Raw genomic sequence first — 14,615 nt, forward strand, 5'->3', positions numbered from 1 at the left:
CAAGTAGTTCTGCTGCTTTTAACTCTCTTAAAGGTAAAGTACACCCACATATTCATAACATATCCCGCTTTAGAAAAAATGAACCATCATAATGAAAAGATGGCTTCTTTTTTTGTCTACTTTTAAAACACATTACCCTAGCATACAGATAACTTGAATGTAAGTTCACCTTAACCTCTTTTCATATACCTGTGTATGCATAGCATTTAGTAAAGTCAAAGTTCATCTAAAATCTATCAGTTAAATCTGCGAAATGCATCTGTGATTACATTCTTCTAACCTGCAACATGTATGATTTTTAAATTAAAAGTCTATAAGGCTCCAATAAAATTGTCACATATTTTTGTCTTTAAAGCGTTCTAAGAATGTAAGCAGATTGTGATCTGTGTATACGACCATCTCTGACACATTGTTTGTGGCATACACATTAAAATGTTGTAAGGCCAGTACCAAACTCAATAGTTCCTTTTCGATTGTGGAGTATTTCCTCTGGTGGATGTTGATCTTCAAAAAGTTACCAACAGGCAGTTCAATCCCATCATCATCTTCCTGGAGGAGTACACTTCTAACTCCTATGTCACTAGCATTGATGGCAACATTAAAAGCTTTTGAAAAGCTGGGTGTAGCTAAAACTGGTTCGGTGGTTAATATGGCTTTCAAATGGTCGAATGCTTTCTGACATTGTTCTGTCCACCGAAACTTCTTCAGCAAATCGGTTAACGGCGCCACTACACGACTGAAGTTTGGAACAAACTTCCCATAGAATCGCTGAGTCCTAAGAATCGAAGCACCTCTTTCTTTGAGGTTGATCATGGAAATTCCTCAATGGCCTTCATCTTTGCATTCCGTGGGGTCAACCTTCCATGACCAATGTTATGTCCCAAGAATGTCACCTCTGTTTTCGCAAATTCCGTTTTATTTATCACCAGTTTTGCTTCTAGTAGTCATTCCAAGAGCTCTGCCAACTGTACCATGTGATCTTTCCAGGACTTACTAAAGATCACTACCTTGTCCAAATAGATTATGCAGTTTGTTAACCTAGCCACAGCTCTGTTTATGAGTCTTTGGAATGTGGCAGGTGTGATCTTTATTCCAAAGGGCATCACTTTAATCTGATATAACCCATTTGGGGTTACGAACACAGAAATTTCTTTTGCCGACTCTGATAAAGGTACGTGCCAGTAACCACACATTAATTCTAACTTGGTGATGTAATTGGCTTGTCCTACCTTCTCGATACAGTCCTTCAATCTAGGAATTCGATATGACTCTGACTTTGTAATGGGCGTTGACCTTCCAATAATCCACGCAGAATCATCGAGTCCTGTCAGGTTTGGGAACTAAGGTGATCGGCAAACCCCACTCGCTCTGGCTTGATTTGATGATGTCCTCATTGAGCATGGCCTCCACCTCCATCTGGACCAGGTTGGTTTTGAAACAATTAAGCCGACAAGGGTGTTGTTTTATCGGAGCAGCATTCCTTATGAATACTTCATGTACAATAGCATTAGTCCTCCCCATCTGATTCGTACATATGTCCTTATTCTGCAGAAACAAATCTTTTTTGGAGTTGGATAGGCTCCTGGAGCAACGGTCTCCTACAAGGGCTTGTTGTCCTTGTTTTTCTTTTATACTTCTCACTGTCCTAATTATTTTTGTTAAGCAGTGTTGCATGCGTTTCGGCTCACTACTGCTGCCTTCTGTCCCACTGACTTCACACTTGGCCAAGACTCCCCTTCCTGAAAGGCCCTGCCATGAAGTAGAACCCATTGGGCTTGACCACTCTGATTCTGAGGGCTACCTACCTGATTCCAAGCCTCCTTCACCAGGCAATCCCTCTGACTTTGGCTACACTCCCTGTTTTGCCAAAGCTCTTGACCTACTCTTTTGATTGTAAAAACGGAGGGATTTTGGAAACGATTTTTAGGACCCAGATTGAGCTGTCTTCGGAGGGAACCATTTTTAGCTGAGTTGTTTTCTAACAAGTTGTTTACGAGAATTCTTTTGCTGACCTTTCTGCTGTATCTCCTCACCCACTGATAAGTTCCTCTCTCTTTATATGGGAGCTGTTAGAACTGTGCCACGGCTTATCTGGTACTAACTTCTGCAAATAATGTGCTACATGACCACCTAATATTGTTAGACATGCATTGTTCTGTAATTAAGTCAGTGATCTGTAATCCTATATAACCTGTGAAACCCTGTAGCTTGGCGGAGAGGTCATAGTCTATTTGTGCTGAGTGGTCACTGCTCTCTTCCCATGATATCATGAGTAAACATGTCAATTACTCAAGCCCTGCATACAAGATTTAATTAACGAGAAACGGAAAGTGTCTACAATACCAGTCAACGTTGATAACTCCCAGCACAGCTGCTTCCTGACTACAAACCACTGTGCTGCACCTGTTCTGCCAGTGGGACAATGATGATGATGGTTTCTGGGATATTGTAAAGTGTGAATCTATGTCAGGTTATTTTGCTTTACTAGTTGTGACACAGCTCTCCTAATTTTGGCACTAGCCCCCAGATGTTTATTAGGATGACTTGGCAAGGTCAACAACTTTGTCATTATCATTACCGATACATAGGTCAATATCAGGTGAACCATCCACTTTCATTTATGTTTTGAGATTTACTTATGGTTATTACGACTGAGTGGCTTTCTAGGCCATTTCAGAGAGCAGTTAAGACTTAACCACTTTGCTGGTGGGTCTGGAACAAGTTCAGGATAGCAGAATTCCTTCCTTAAAGGACATAGATAACAGGTGGGTTTTTCTGACAATTGTCCTCATTAGTTTCTTAAATTCAAGTTATGCTGAATGCAAATTCCACCATCTGACATGGTGGGATTCAAACCCAGGCATTACCTGAATCTCTGGATTAATTGTCTGGCAATAATATCACTGGGCTATAATCCCCCTTTAAAAGCCCTGGTCATTCTTGGAGTTTTGCTTAATAATGGTCAGGGTTCTTACGCTGTTTGGGAGGATCTAGTCAATGATTTAATTTGAGTCAGAATTGTTATTTACGTATGCTTCAAGCAAATTACCATTTCAGAAACCCATAAGAGGAGCAGACCTTAGTGTGGTCAAACCATTGTCAGTCAGTGGTGACATCATATTGGGGCAAATAATCACATGACGGAGGTTTGACCACCATCAGTAGGCACTTGGTCCTATTGAAGATTGTTGTCCTTGCAGTTGAGGGATTAGGACATAATCAGTCCTGCAAGTCAACTGCAACTATTCTGGGGATTACAGATAGGTCATACTGTGGAGGTACATTAATCTGGGGCTTGGCTGTGCTCAGTCTGGGCTGTCCTGTCAAATCAGTGCAGAGGCTGGATCCTCTTCAGTCTTGGAGCTTTGCTCAATAATGGTTGAAGAGCTTGGGGTGGGACAACTACAAACTCATTTAATTATAAACAGAATTGACTTAGGCATAACAGATTCCTCTGAGATCATGTCCAATGAGAAAGAAGAAACTTATTCTCAGGAAGGTGATTGACACATGCAGAAAAACCGAGGGCCTGAATGAGCAGCTAGAACATTTTCATAACAGAAAAGACAGTGCTGATGTACATTCCTGGCCTAAAGGGCAAAAATATTATGGACAAAATTCAGGATGTAAATGCTTTGGAAGACATTACACAAAAGAAAAAGTACATGTCCAGAGTGGGGAAAGCAGTGTTCTCTGTAATACGTACTGTATTAAATGTTTGGTCAATATGTTGTACAACACATAGGTAACGATTGCCACTAGACAGATATCATTTGTGTGGTGGGCAAAATGTCATTTTGGCTTGAAACAACAACCCATTTTTAGAGTAAACCACCACTCATGGGGATTTCCTGCATTGTAACAGCTCAAGACAGCTAGCTTCACCTGTTGATCAAATGTTTGAAACATCTTCTAGGGGAAAATGTTACGTACATAGTGCTTATCATGAGTTTTTACGACATACAATGAGTGATGATTTGATCAAGGTACTCGTTATTACACAGGATAGTTTTTATTTGCCAGTGTCAAGCTTACATGGTGAGCAGGTGACTAGGGGCCTATTCACGCTGTTGTCAAGAAGATTGATCTTGGAGGACTATAGGAACCCCACGTTTATATTGACTATTAAATATCGGCTTGAGGTAAATAGTTGTTAAGAACTCACTTTCAGACCTCTCAACTAATATGGAGAGCTCACAGTATGGCACAAAGAGTCAAGACAGGTTGTGGGCTGCCCGACATTCAGCTCTTCACAACTTATGAGGAGAAAATCCTGATCAGTTGACTGATGGTGTCCAAGTCCCTTGACTAGTACCTGAAGCTCTGCTTGATTTATCTTCTTTGACTTGACTGAAGCCTGCTCACAACCATAACAAGCTTCCTTCCATTGCATCAGCACAAGGAAAGACCGCTGTAATATGAGCCTGCTATCTCTGGCTAAGGGAGCAATTTCGAACAAGACAAGGTCAGTTAGGGATGCTCTAAGCATCCAGATCAGCTCAGAATGACAGTCTGCAATGACAGCAAACAAAGATCCTCAAGATGCAATCTGATCCAGTCCCTGAGCTGGCTATGTGTCCCTCTAACACAATGTCCTTGCTACAGCATTGCAAAAATAGTTGTGACACAAAGTGCCACATTAAAATGTAAATTAATCCTGTCAATATCTCAGAGCTGTGCTGTAAGGTTCTTAGAGGCTGACATGTCAGATGCCAATGTCCGTGAATTTAGAGTGCATGTGGCCAGTTCTTACTGGAGAATGCCCTGACATCCAATACAAAGGTTCTTCGAAGCAAACAGCAAGGTGATTTCACCAGGTACACTGAAGGTTTCCATGACATTTTGTTTGTCGGCCAAGTTTCAGAAGATTGCAAGCAGAATATTAATGAGGCAAGATGGGCTGACAACAAGGTGTTAATCCCCATTAATTGGTAACTTGCTGCTGCCAAGCAAGAATCTTGCCAGTTCACCTGTGAAAAGCACAAAATGTTCTTGATTTGAGATGGACCTTGCTGAAAGTTTCAGATTCTCCCACACATCTCAACATAGCCCACATCACTCAGACCTCTGTAACATTTTGCCCTGTGATTTTAATAGTGGTCTACACTTATCAGACAAGTTCTTGCGAGAGTGAAAAGGTTCCAAAGCTTCATCCATGATCTATCCAGGACGTAATATTCAGTAGCTTATATTGGTCCTCATTACAAACACTTCATTGGGTGATTTTGTCCTAGATTCCATTTCTCATGTTTGACCAGTAAAGCACTTCTCTTGCCTTCCTTGGACTCAACTCTATCCCTTGGTGGTATGAATGGATTTACTTTATTATCTCTGCTATCAAATGTTTAGGGAAAATGACACTGTTTCTATGTACAATATGTCATCTTGGGTTGTCAATTCATCTTTAAACATCCAGTACACTCTTGTGACCATTATTTCATGACTAGTTCTTGTAGCCTTGAGAGAGTTCCATGTTGATGGGTAATTTACTTGATTTCAGCAAGGCATTTGTTCATCAAATTCAATAATTCTGCTGGGTTAATAGCTTCTAGAGCATTTGAACTGCTGCATCAAGTTTGATCTGGAAGATTTCACATATACAATACTCAACTTTCTTTATATGGAGTGTTGCTCTTAACAGTCTGCCAGCAATCTACATTATTTCCCTTGCTTGGGTTTCGTGGCTGGATAATATATCTGTAACCAGACCAATATTTATTGCAGTCTAGATTAGAGTGGTGCATCTCGATCGGAGTGGTGCTGGATAAGCACAGCAGGTCAGGCAGCATCCGAGGAGCAGGAAAATCGACGTATCGGGCAAAAGCCCTTCACCAGGAACGAAACATTCCTGATAAAGGGCTTTTGCCCAAAACGTCGATTTTCCTGCTCCTCGGATGCTGCCTGACCTGCTGTGCTTTTCCAGCACCACTCTAATCTAGACTCTGATATCTAGCATCTGCAGTCCTCACTTTTGCCTAATATTTATTGCAGATGTTTTGGAAAAGACAGTAGTGATTTGAGGAAAATGCTTTGAAATAGTCTGTGGTTGGACTAAACTTTGTCCCTTCCAAGAAGGTATCAACAAATATTTTCACAGGCACTCTTTCTCACTCTTAGCATAGTTTTTACTGTTGCAGTAAGGTTGTTCCAGCTCCTGACTCACTGGTGCCACACTGAAAGGTGATCTTATAATTAATTTCATAATATTTCAGCACTGATGCTATCAACATTAGTTGCTTGATTTCTGTGATCATTGCTCTTGCTCTGTGCCTAATACCATTATGCATTCTTTGCAGAGAGTTGATATAACGGTTCACAGTCTGATGATAAGTTGAGCAAGAATTTTGTGAAGTAGATGACAAAACCAAATCATTGCCTTGCTTCTAAGTCTGTTGGTTGCTGCATCGCTGAAGCTCTCAGTTTTCCAGGATCTCAGTACATGATGTATGCACTCAACTTCAGACATTGTTAATTGCACTGCAGATCATTGTCAGAAACAGCTTCTGGCAATGTCTCTCTGCACCCATAAACTATCTGATCATCCACAATAATTTCTACTCCAGGAAGATCGTTAACCATCTTGTTAACCATCTTCTATGTTGACTCTTTCTGGAGTCGCAGAAATACCAAATGGTGCGTGCAATTAGCTATCTCTTGATCATTGTCCAGAATGTAGTTAGAAAACTGCTGCTTTCAGTGAGCTTCTCTTGCCAGTAACCATCCTTCACTTCTAGGATTGTGAAGACTTTTACAAAGAAACGTGTAGCAAAATTCCTTCAATGATTGGCAAGGTGTAATGAGGTCTCTTCTAAACTTTAGTTCAATTCTTTGGGTAAGTGACTATTCTCAGCTATCCAGGATGTTTCACTACTCCTATACTGTTAATCTATTCTGTAGAAGTTGTTACTTGCTTGACTCGATCTTCTTTTCTAGTTATTTGATTCTGCCTTCTAGTCTGGCCATTTTGGCAGCTGGAGCTCTACTTGGCAGATGCTGAATTGATCTTACACTGTTATCTGCTTAAAATTATATTCTTCAGGAAGACATCCTAACGTACATGATTTTACTTCTCTAGGCTTGTTCTGCAGTTCATGGCACAATATTCTGTGACATATTGCAAATTGAAGAAATGCATGGAAATTTATTCAGTTCAAAGCCTAATGCCGTACCTTATCCAAACTACTCTTTGAATAGCAAAAAGCAGTAACAGGCGTGAGTGGCAACATCAATATGAAATAAAAGAAAGCAAGACTTGAGCACTAAGAGACAACTCAAGTGGTAACTGGATCTATATAGAGTAACAGTCATCTTGATCACATATGGTTGGAAGAGAATGACCACAGATATTGTCACAACCTTGGATGCTTACAGACAACTGGAGAAACTGGCTTCCACCAGTGGAAAATCAATCTGGAAGTTGTTAAATCGTCATCTGTACTGAGTACAGATCAACCATCAGTCCCAGAGATTCACACCTCTCCAACAATAGAAATGAAACAAAAGGTACAGTGGCATCTCTAATTTGGGATTAAAACAGTAGGTGAAGACGTGTTACAAAGATGAACATTAAGAGATCTGCACAATTTAAAAACTACAAATACAATGCATCTTCAGAGAGAGATGAGAACTGCTAATGCATGAGAAGAGCTGTGTGCATAACAGGTAATGTGGATAACTCACAATGTGAATGATAATACATGCAAATATTTTGAAAAAGAGGGAATGGATGTTTGACATAGAAATGCTACTATGACTCGTGCCTTGCCATAGTCATGTAATTTACCATTTGACACTGCACAGCCATTCACCTCATAGCCAGGCCAACAGTATATCTGAGTGTTATCCTAAGAGCACCTCACAATTTCCACCGGCAGCTTGTTCCATTGGGATTATCACTGTCCCAGTCGTAACATTTCACAATCACTAAGTAGTCCAACTCCAGGGATGGGGGAGCAAAATGCAACAGATTATGGGAATCTGAACTAAAATCAACTGAATGTGTAAATATTCAACATGGCCTGGCATCATCTGTGGAGAGTAATGTTTCAGAAGTGTGATGGGGTGGGCGGGCAGACAGACACTCGAGGTTGGGTGGGGAATCCTGGTCGTGGGTGACGCGCAAGGCCCGGTGTCTCGGATGGTGCCGTTGGGCCCGGCATCGGTCTCCCACTGGCGGGGGGGGGGGGGGGGGGGGGTGAATGTTGGACTCCGGGTCCCGGGGGGAGAGAGGCGCAGGATCCTGTCTCCGGGTCCCAGAGGAAGCGCAGGGCCCGGTCTCTCGGGGGGGGGGGGGGGGGGGGGGGAAGAGCGGCGCAGGGCCCGGTCTCCGGATCCCGGAGGAGCCGCAGGGCTCGGCGCCAGGCCGGTCCGATCCGGTCCGGAGGAAGTGACGGCACCGTGAGGTGCGCGGGGTTTCCCGGGGCCCTGTGTCGGACTCGGGACTTGGTGAACAAACGGTAACTCGCGGCTCCGGAAACGATTGGTTTAGAAGTTGTCTCTGGGTGAGGGGGGGCCGCCTGTCTGTGATGCTGCAGCCTCTGACGGACTTGGGTTCCCGGAGGCGGCGAGGCTCCGGCTCCGGCTCCGGCTCCGGCTCCAGCCCGAGCTCGGGCCAACGCTGAGAAGCGGCCGTTGGTCCTCACACTGACTGCCGCTCGAGAGCAGCTGCTTCAGCTCGGGAATGGGGTGGGGGAAGCTCGGACAGCATCTAATCCACACTCCAAACATTAATTAATTCACTCTCTGCCTGCAGATGCTGAGTTTCTCCAGCAACTTTTCCATTTATCTCACATTTCCAAAATTCCGCAGTATTTTGCTTTTATTTCCGCGGAACTGAATCCGCATCTCAGCTCCTCCCCCTCACACCCACAATGTCCCTTCACCCCCCCCCCCCCTTCCAGAAGAGTCCTCATCAACGTCTTATATCACATCAACATAACGCCCCAACACCTATACAGAACAACACCGATTATCCGAAGTTTGGATAATCCGAACAAGATCTCAAGGTCCCGATGCCTGGGTAAACTGTGTTATCCGAACATTCAGTTATCAGAACAAACTACACTCTGCCCATGTCGTTCAGATAATTGAGTTGCCCTGTACTCAAGAGGTCTGAGCCATGAAGGAAAGTGTGCTAAATGCCACTTTCACCACCCTATCTATACGTAACACAAACTTCAAAGAATTATGTACCTGACCCAAGGCCCTTATTTTAATCAACAAGTCCTGCCCTTGTTTCTTTTACCAAATTGCAATACCTCATATTTATCCAAATACAATTGTCACTCTTCAGCCCATTGATCCCATTGATCAAGATCTCTTTGCAATTCTCCCCCCTCCCAACCCCACAAATCATCTCCCTCACGCTCTCTCCTCCCCTGCTCCTGTGCCCATCATCTCCACCCTCATCTTCCTATGTTTTCGCAGGTCTGCTACCTCCTGTAGTTTACACGTCATCTTCCCCCTTGTACTCTCTCCTGCTATTGTCTCCCCCTTCCCTCTGTCAACGCTTCAATTAGTTTCTATTTCCCCACCCTCTCCCAATAGTGACAATATGACAGGTCAGTGCTTCAGCAACGTCTGTGGGCTTTTATTAGTTTAGGGTCAGTTGAAAAATTGGGAGCAATAGTGTATATGACATTGTGTTTCTGCGGATTAAATTATATTTATGTTAAACCCAATATCTAAACTTTCAGTCTTTTATTTTTCTTATCATCTCTGCATCAACACCTGCAGAAAAAGTTAAGATCTAGATAATATGCGAATACCATATACAAAAATAAAAACTTTAAAACAATCTCATTCTGATAGATTGTACAGTTACAAGTAGAATGCAGCATTTTGAGTGCTAAAACTGGGCTGAAGGCATAACTTGACCATCTAAATCTTTTATATTTCTGTCGTCTTAAGGAATTTTGTTGGTAGGTGAAGATAGTTATGCTGTATTGTCCATTGCAAAGTTGTAATTTCAGTTGAAATTTAGTGCATCGTTGCCATTGTCTGTTCTCCATTTTCCACTGCCAGATTGTCACCATTGGTTGGCTCTGGCAATGTGGTGTAGTGAAAAGGATGAATAATGAATGCTTTATCCTCTTATTTTTGTTTTGCTAAAAGTTTACAGAGCTTTTAAGTGGTAACACTATGTAAAAATGATACAATAGTCAGCCTTGGTCTTGTTTTCTCAACTACCAACAGTAAGCTTTGCCCTCATAATTTGCTGCATCTGTATAATTACATTTTCAGTACAGAAAAAAAATGCCAAGTGGTTTATAAAGACAAGGGGAAAAATATGAATGTTGAGCCAAAGAAGATTAGGAAGGGCTAATGCTATGAATTGATTTAAAGGAGGGAATTTGGGTTGGGACTTATATGGCTGAAGACATCTCACAATTGTCATTTTAAGGGTGATGCACAAGAAATTGGAATTTGAGCATGATATGTTTGGATGGTTATTGAGTAGAAACATTTGAAATGAAAGACAAGGTCAAGACTTTTAAAATTGGGGATTTGGGGAACTGAGAGACAGTGTAGATTACCATAGACTGGAGTGAATGGAGAATGGCGCCCAGTATAGATAAGGATATATGCAGCAGAGATTTAGATAGCTGAAGTACATTGAGGGTGGCAATTGGAAGGCCACCAAGATTTTTTTGGTCAGGATAAAAATGGACTGAAATAGAGGCAAGTGATATTATGGAGTTAGAAGTAGCAGCTCTTTGTGATGGAGAGTGTGGGGGATCAAAAACTCAGAGTTTAACTGGATCAAAGCATGCAATTGAGAAAATAGGTTATAATTCACCAGTGACAGATTCTCGCTTGATTTGGAATCTTCAATAATTCAAGCTTAATTTTCATGGTGTTACTGTGAATAGTAAATTAAAAACAAAGTAGTCACATTAAAGGATGTGTACTTTCTTTTCATTTTCCCGTAAACCTTATTGGCCATGAGGAAAGAAGACTGACAAAGGAGGATTGTTTGAGATGGCAACTTTAATGATGAAACCTCCAGGAATACTTCCACAACTTTTGTACAAATATACTCCATGTGGACACATTTGAATTGTGTATCCATATCCATGGAGAACTAGGTTAGGAGAGACCGATCTCTTTCCAATTCCTAATTTTACTTTTGGATTTGGAGTTAAATGCCAAAAATGATTTGATTGAAAACTGTACAAACCAGCAAACTGCGGTACCTTCTCAGGAAGAGTCACTCGACCTGAATCATTAACTCTGATTTCTTTCCATAGATGCTGCCAGAGCTGCTGAGCATTTCCAGCAATTTCTGTTCTTGTTTCTGCGATACCTTATTTAAAACATTTTTTATGAAGTGTTTTACTTCAAAGCATGTTCTAATCAAAATTTGTTCTTTTTAAAATATTTTTAACAAGGAGAGCTTTAGACACAAAAGCAAAATGCTGCAGATGCAGGTTTAAAATACAAACAGAAAGTGCTGGAGGAACTTGGTCCTGGCAGCATCTGCGGAGAGAGAAACAAAGTTAATGTTACAAGGCTAATATGACTCCTTTGGAACATGGAACTTAAGAACAATGGTCTTTTTTCTGGGGTGGGGGAGTCCAGAACTAGAGGGCATAGGTTTAGGGTGAGAGGGGAAAGTTTTAAAAGGGACCTAAGGGTGGTATGTGTATGGAACGAGCTGCCACAGGAAGTGGTGGAGGCTGGTACAATTACAACATTTAAAAGGCATCTGGACGGGTACATGAATAGAAAGGGTTTAGAGGGATATGGGCCAAGTGCTGTCAAATGGGACTAGATTGGGTTGGGATATCTGGTCGGCCTGGACGAGTTGGACCGAAAGGTCTGTTTTTGTGCTGTACATCTCTGTGACTCTATAACAATTGAGTATGGAGGTAGCAAGCGTGTATAAGGGATTTGGCAGTAGAAAGGCTGCAATAGTGAATATAGTAGTGACAGATAGGATATGTGATTGAAAACGTTTTCAATCTTCTGTTGCAAGGTTGAATGCAACAGAAAAATGCAAGCAGTCTAATTAAGGCTGAGCAATGGGCAATGCGATCAGTGGCAAAAAAAAAATTCCAGCAGGAGTTGAAGAATATGGCTTTGCTGTTTCCTAATTTTGAGCTCTGGTCATTTGAGATTCATCCATGACTTTGTGGGAGGGCAGTTAATTCAGTTGTCTAGGTGACTGGTTTGTGATGCAGAGTGACACCAACAGCACAGGTTCAGTTTCCACATTGCCTGAGCTCACCTTGAAGGTCTCCCTTTTGCCTGAGGCAATCAGGGTAAACCAACACCAGTCATCTCACCCGAACAAGAGAGCAGCCTATGGTCCTCTGGGACTATGGTGACTTTTACTTTATGTTGAAGTAATCTAGCAGTATTGAAGTTTGGCACATCATAGAGGTAATGACATTAGAGATAGAGTAATTTTGTTGATTGAATTAAGACACAGAGGAACAGTTGTCGGCAAGGACAACCCGACGGATCCAGACAAAAGTAAGTTAGCATAGAAGGCTGATGGCTTGATCATGAGCTGTACTGAATGCTGCAGAAACCATGAGGAAGAAAAAGTGCACAGATAATATGATTTTGTTTAAGAATTTGCATCAGGTATGAGGGGCATGGATAGGATGAATAGGCAGAGTCTTTTCCTTGGGGTCGGGGAGTCCAGAACTAGAGGGCATAGGTTTAGGGTGAGAGGGGAAAGATATAAAAAAGACCTAAGGGGCAACCTTTTCACGCAGAGGGTGGTACGTGTATGGAATGAGCTGCCAGAGGATGTGGTGGAGGCTGGTACAATTGCAACATTTAAGAGACATTTGGATGGGTATATGAATAGGAAGGGTTTGGAGGGATATTGTCTGGGTGCTGGCAGGTGGGACTAGATTGGGTTGGGATATCTGGTCGGCATGGATGGGTTGGACCGAAAGGTCTGTTTCCATGCTGTACATCTCTATGACTCTAAATAGATATGAACAGGAAAATCCTTGAGATGAATTATAGTGCATCTACTAACTCAGCAGGGTATAGCACTTGCTAAGCGATTGGGCAAGTTCATAATGTCTGCTCTGACTACATAAAACTGCTTAGTATTTTAAGTATAAGCATGTCAAGGTAAATTCAATGATCTTCAATAGTGTAAGTTTGCAGATTGGTGGTAATCTTGCCTTTATTTTGCAAAATGTGGGTTCCAGGCTACTTGCAGGTCTTAAATGCAAAATTTAGGTTGATGCTGCAGCATAGATCTGATGGAGTGCTGCACTTTTTGAAGTCTTTTGGATTTAATTTTAAACCTCCCTGAGTTGGTGGATGTAAATGATCCTATTACCTGTATACTCTTAGGGCAAATTCTTATGCTGTTTTTCAATGTCCTGAACAACATTTGACATCTTTTAAATAAATAACTTTGTTATCTATTGCTGTGGGATTTGTCTGCAAATTGTCTACATACCAACAGTGCTGCACTTCAATCAACTATGAAGCTTTTCAGAACAGCTTGAGAATGTGACTCATGCTAAATAATTGCAACTGCGTTTCAGTTAAGACAAATTCCATCTTTTATAGTTTATTTGGGATTTTCCACACAGATCACCTATTTTGAACCACAATCTGAGAAAGAAAGCTTCATTCTTGTAGGAAATAGTATGAGATCACTTTGTTATTCAGTAAATCCACCAATATTGATATATTTGATGGAACTATAGATATGAATAACAGTGACAAAAGTTTAAAAATGGTCAGCATTTCATACACAGATCATATTACCAAAATTATAATTGTATGTAAATGACAAGCACAGCAGAATCTTTTAAATTGTCAGTTTTTGTTAAATGCAGTCAGTTCATCTTTAAATATACAGTCCAAAAATCACTTTCTGGAATCACAATGTGCAGGTCTGGAAAGCAAAATAAAGCTGGACCATACATTTGATACTATAACATGCTTCGGCGGGGGGGGGGGGGGGGGGTGGAATTTACATCTGATATTCTGACTAGTTTGACTGCAATGAGCTGAACATCTGAAGAAATTGAGTAGAACACTGAATTACTTGCCAGTAATGCTGATCTTGCTCCTTCTGACTCGCTATTGAGGCAATAATAACTGAAGAACTGAGGTCGCCTTCTATTACAAAGAAGTTCAAAAGAAGCTTCTATATCAGAGCTTTTTAAAAGTCATGGTAGAACAGTAATGAGAGACAAGTGCCAATTCTTCTTTTCAAAAGTGTTGAAGAACTAAGAAATGATTTTTAGATTTAGAAGTAAGATCTATCACAGATGGCAAATACCTAATCATACATAGGAAAGAAGCTGGCCATTCAGCTCATTGAGCTTCCACCACCATTCAGTTAGATTGTGGCTGATCAAACCGCTGCAGGGTTTCTGTAAAGGTTATTACCCATCTATTTGTCCTAGAGTTCCATAGTATAGCCTTTACAGGATCCAGCTTGTCAGTTGCACAGTCTCATAGTGAGAAAGCCATCACAAGGACCCACTTGGAAGGTTGATCTTGTTTATTTACTTAAGAAAACTATGTTTATGATATATCTTTAAATTCATAATAGTACAATGTTACTGTGGATGACATTAATTTACACTGCATTATTCCTGTATTTTCAGCATTTCATTTGTATGTAC

At 41.3% G+C, this 14,615-nt stretch overlaps 1 protein-coding gene across 6 annotated transcripts in view; it reads left to right on the forward strand.

Moving 5' to 3' along the window:
- Window positions 1-7,897: 7,897 nt before the first annotated feature.
- The window catches only part of immp2l (inner mitochondrial membrane peptidase subunit 2), a 531,344-nt gene continuing 524,626 nt past the window's right edge, over window positions 7,898-14,615 (forward strand). The window contains exon 1 of one of the 6 annotated variants that reach the window (XM_072552094.1): window positions 7,898-8,000. Coding sequence is in view for 3 of the 6 variants with exons in the window: in XM_072552096.1 (XP_072408197.1) it covers window positions 8,014-8,061 (48 nt within the window). In the remaining 3 variants the exon portion in view is untranslated. Of the gene's footprint in view, window positions 8,062-8,310; window positions 8,457-11,067; window positions 11,088-14,615 lie in introns of those variants that run through there. The other 5 variants (XM_072552096.1, XM_072552097.1, XM_072552091.1 and 2 more) reach the window with 5 other exon arrangements.

Source organism: Chiloscyllium punctatum, chromosome 32 (assembly GCF_047496795.1).
Source record: "Chiloscyllium punctatum isolate Juve2018m chromosome 32, sChiPun1.3, whole genome shotgun sequence".
In the NCBI taxonomy this organism is placed as follows: domain Eukaryota; kingdom Metazoa; phylum Chordata; class Chondrichthyes; order Orectolobiformes; family Hemiscylliidae; genus Chiloscyllium; species Chiloscyllium punctatum.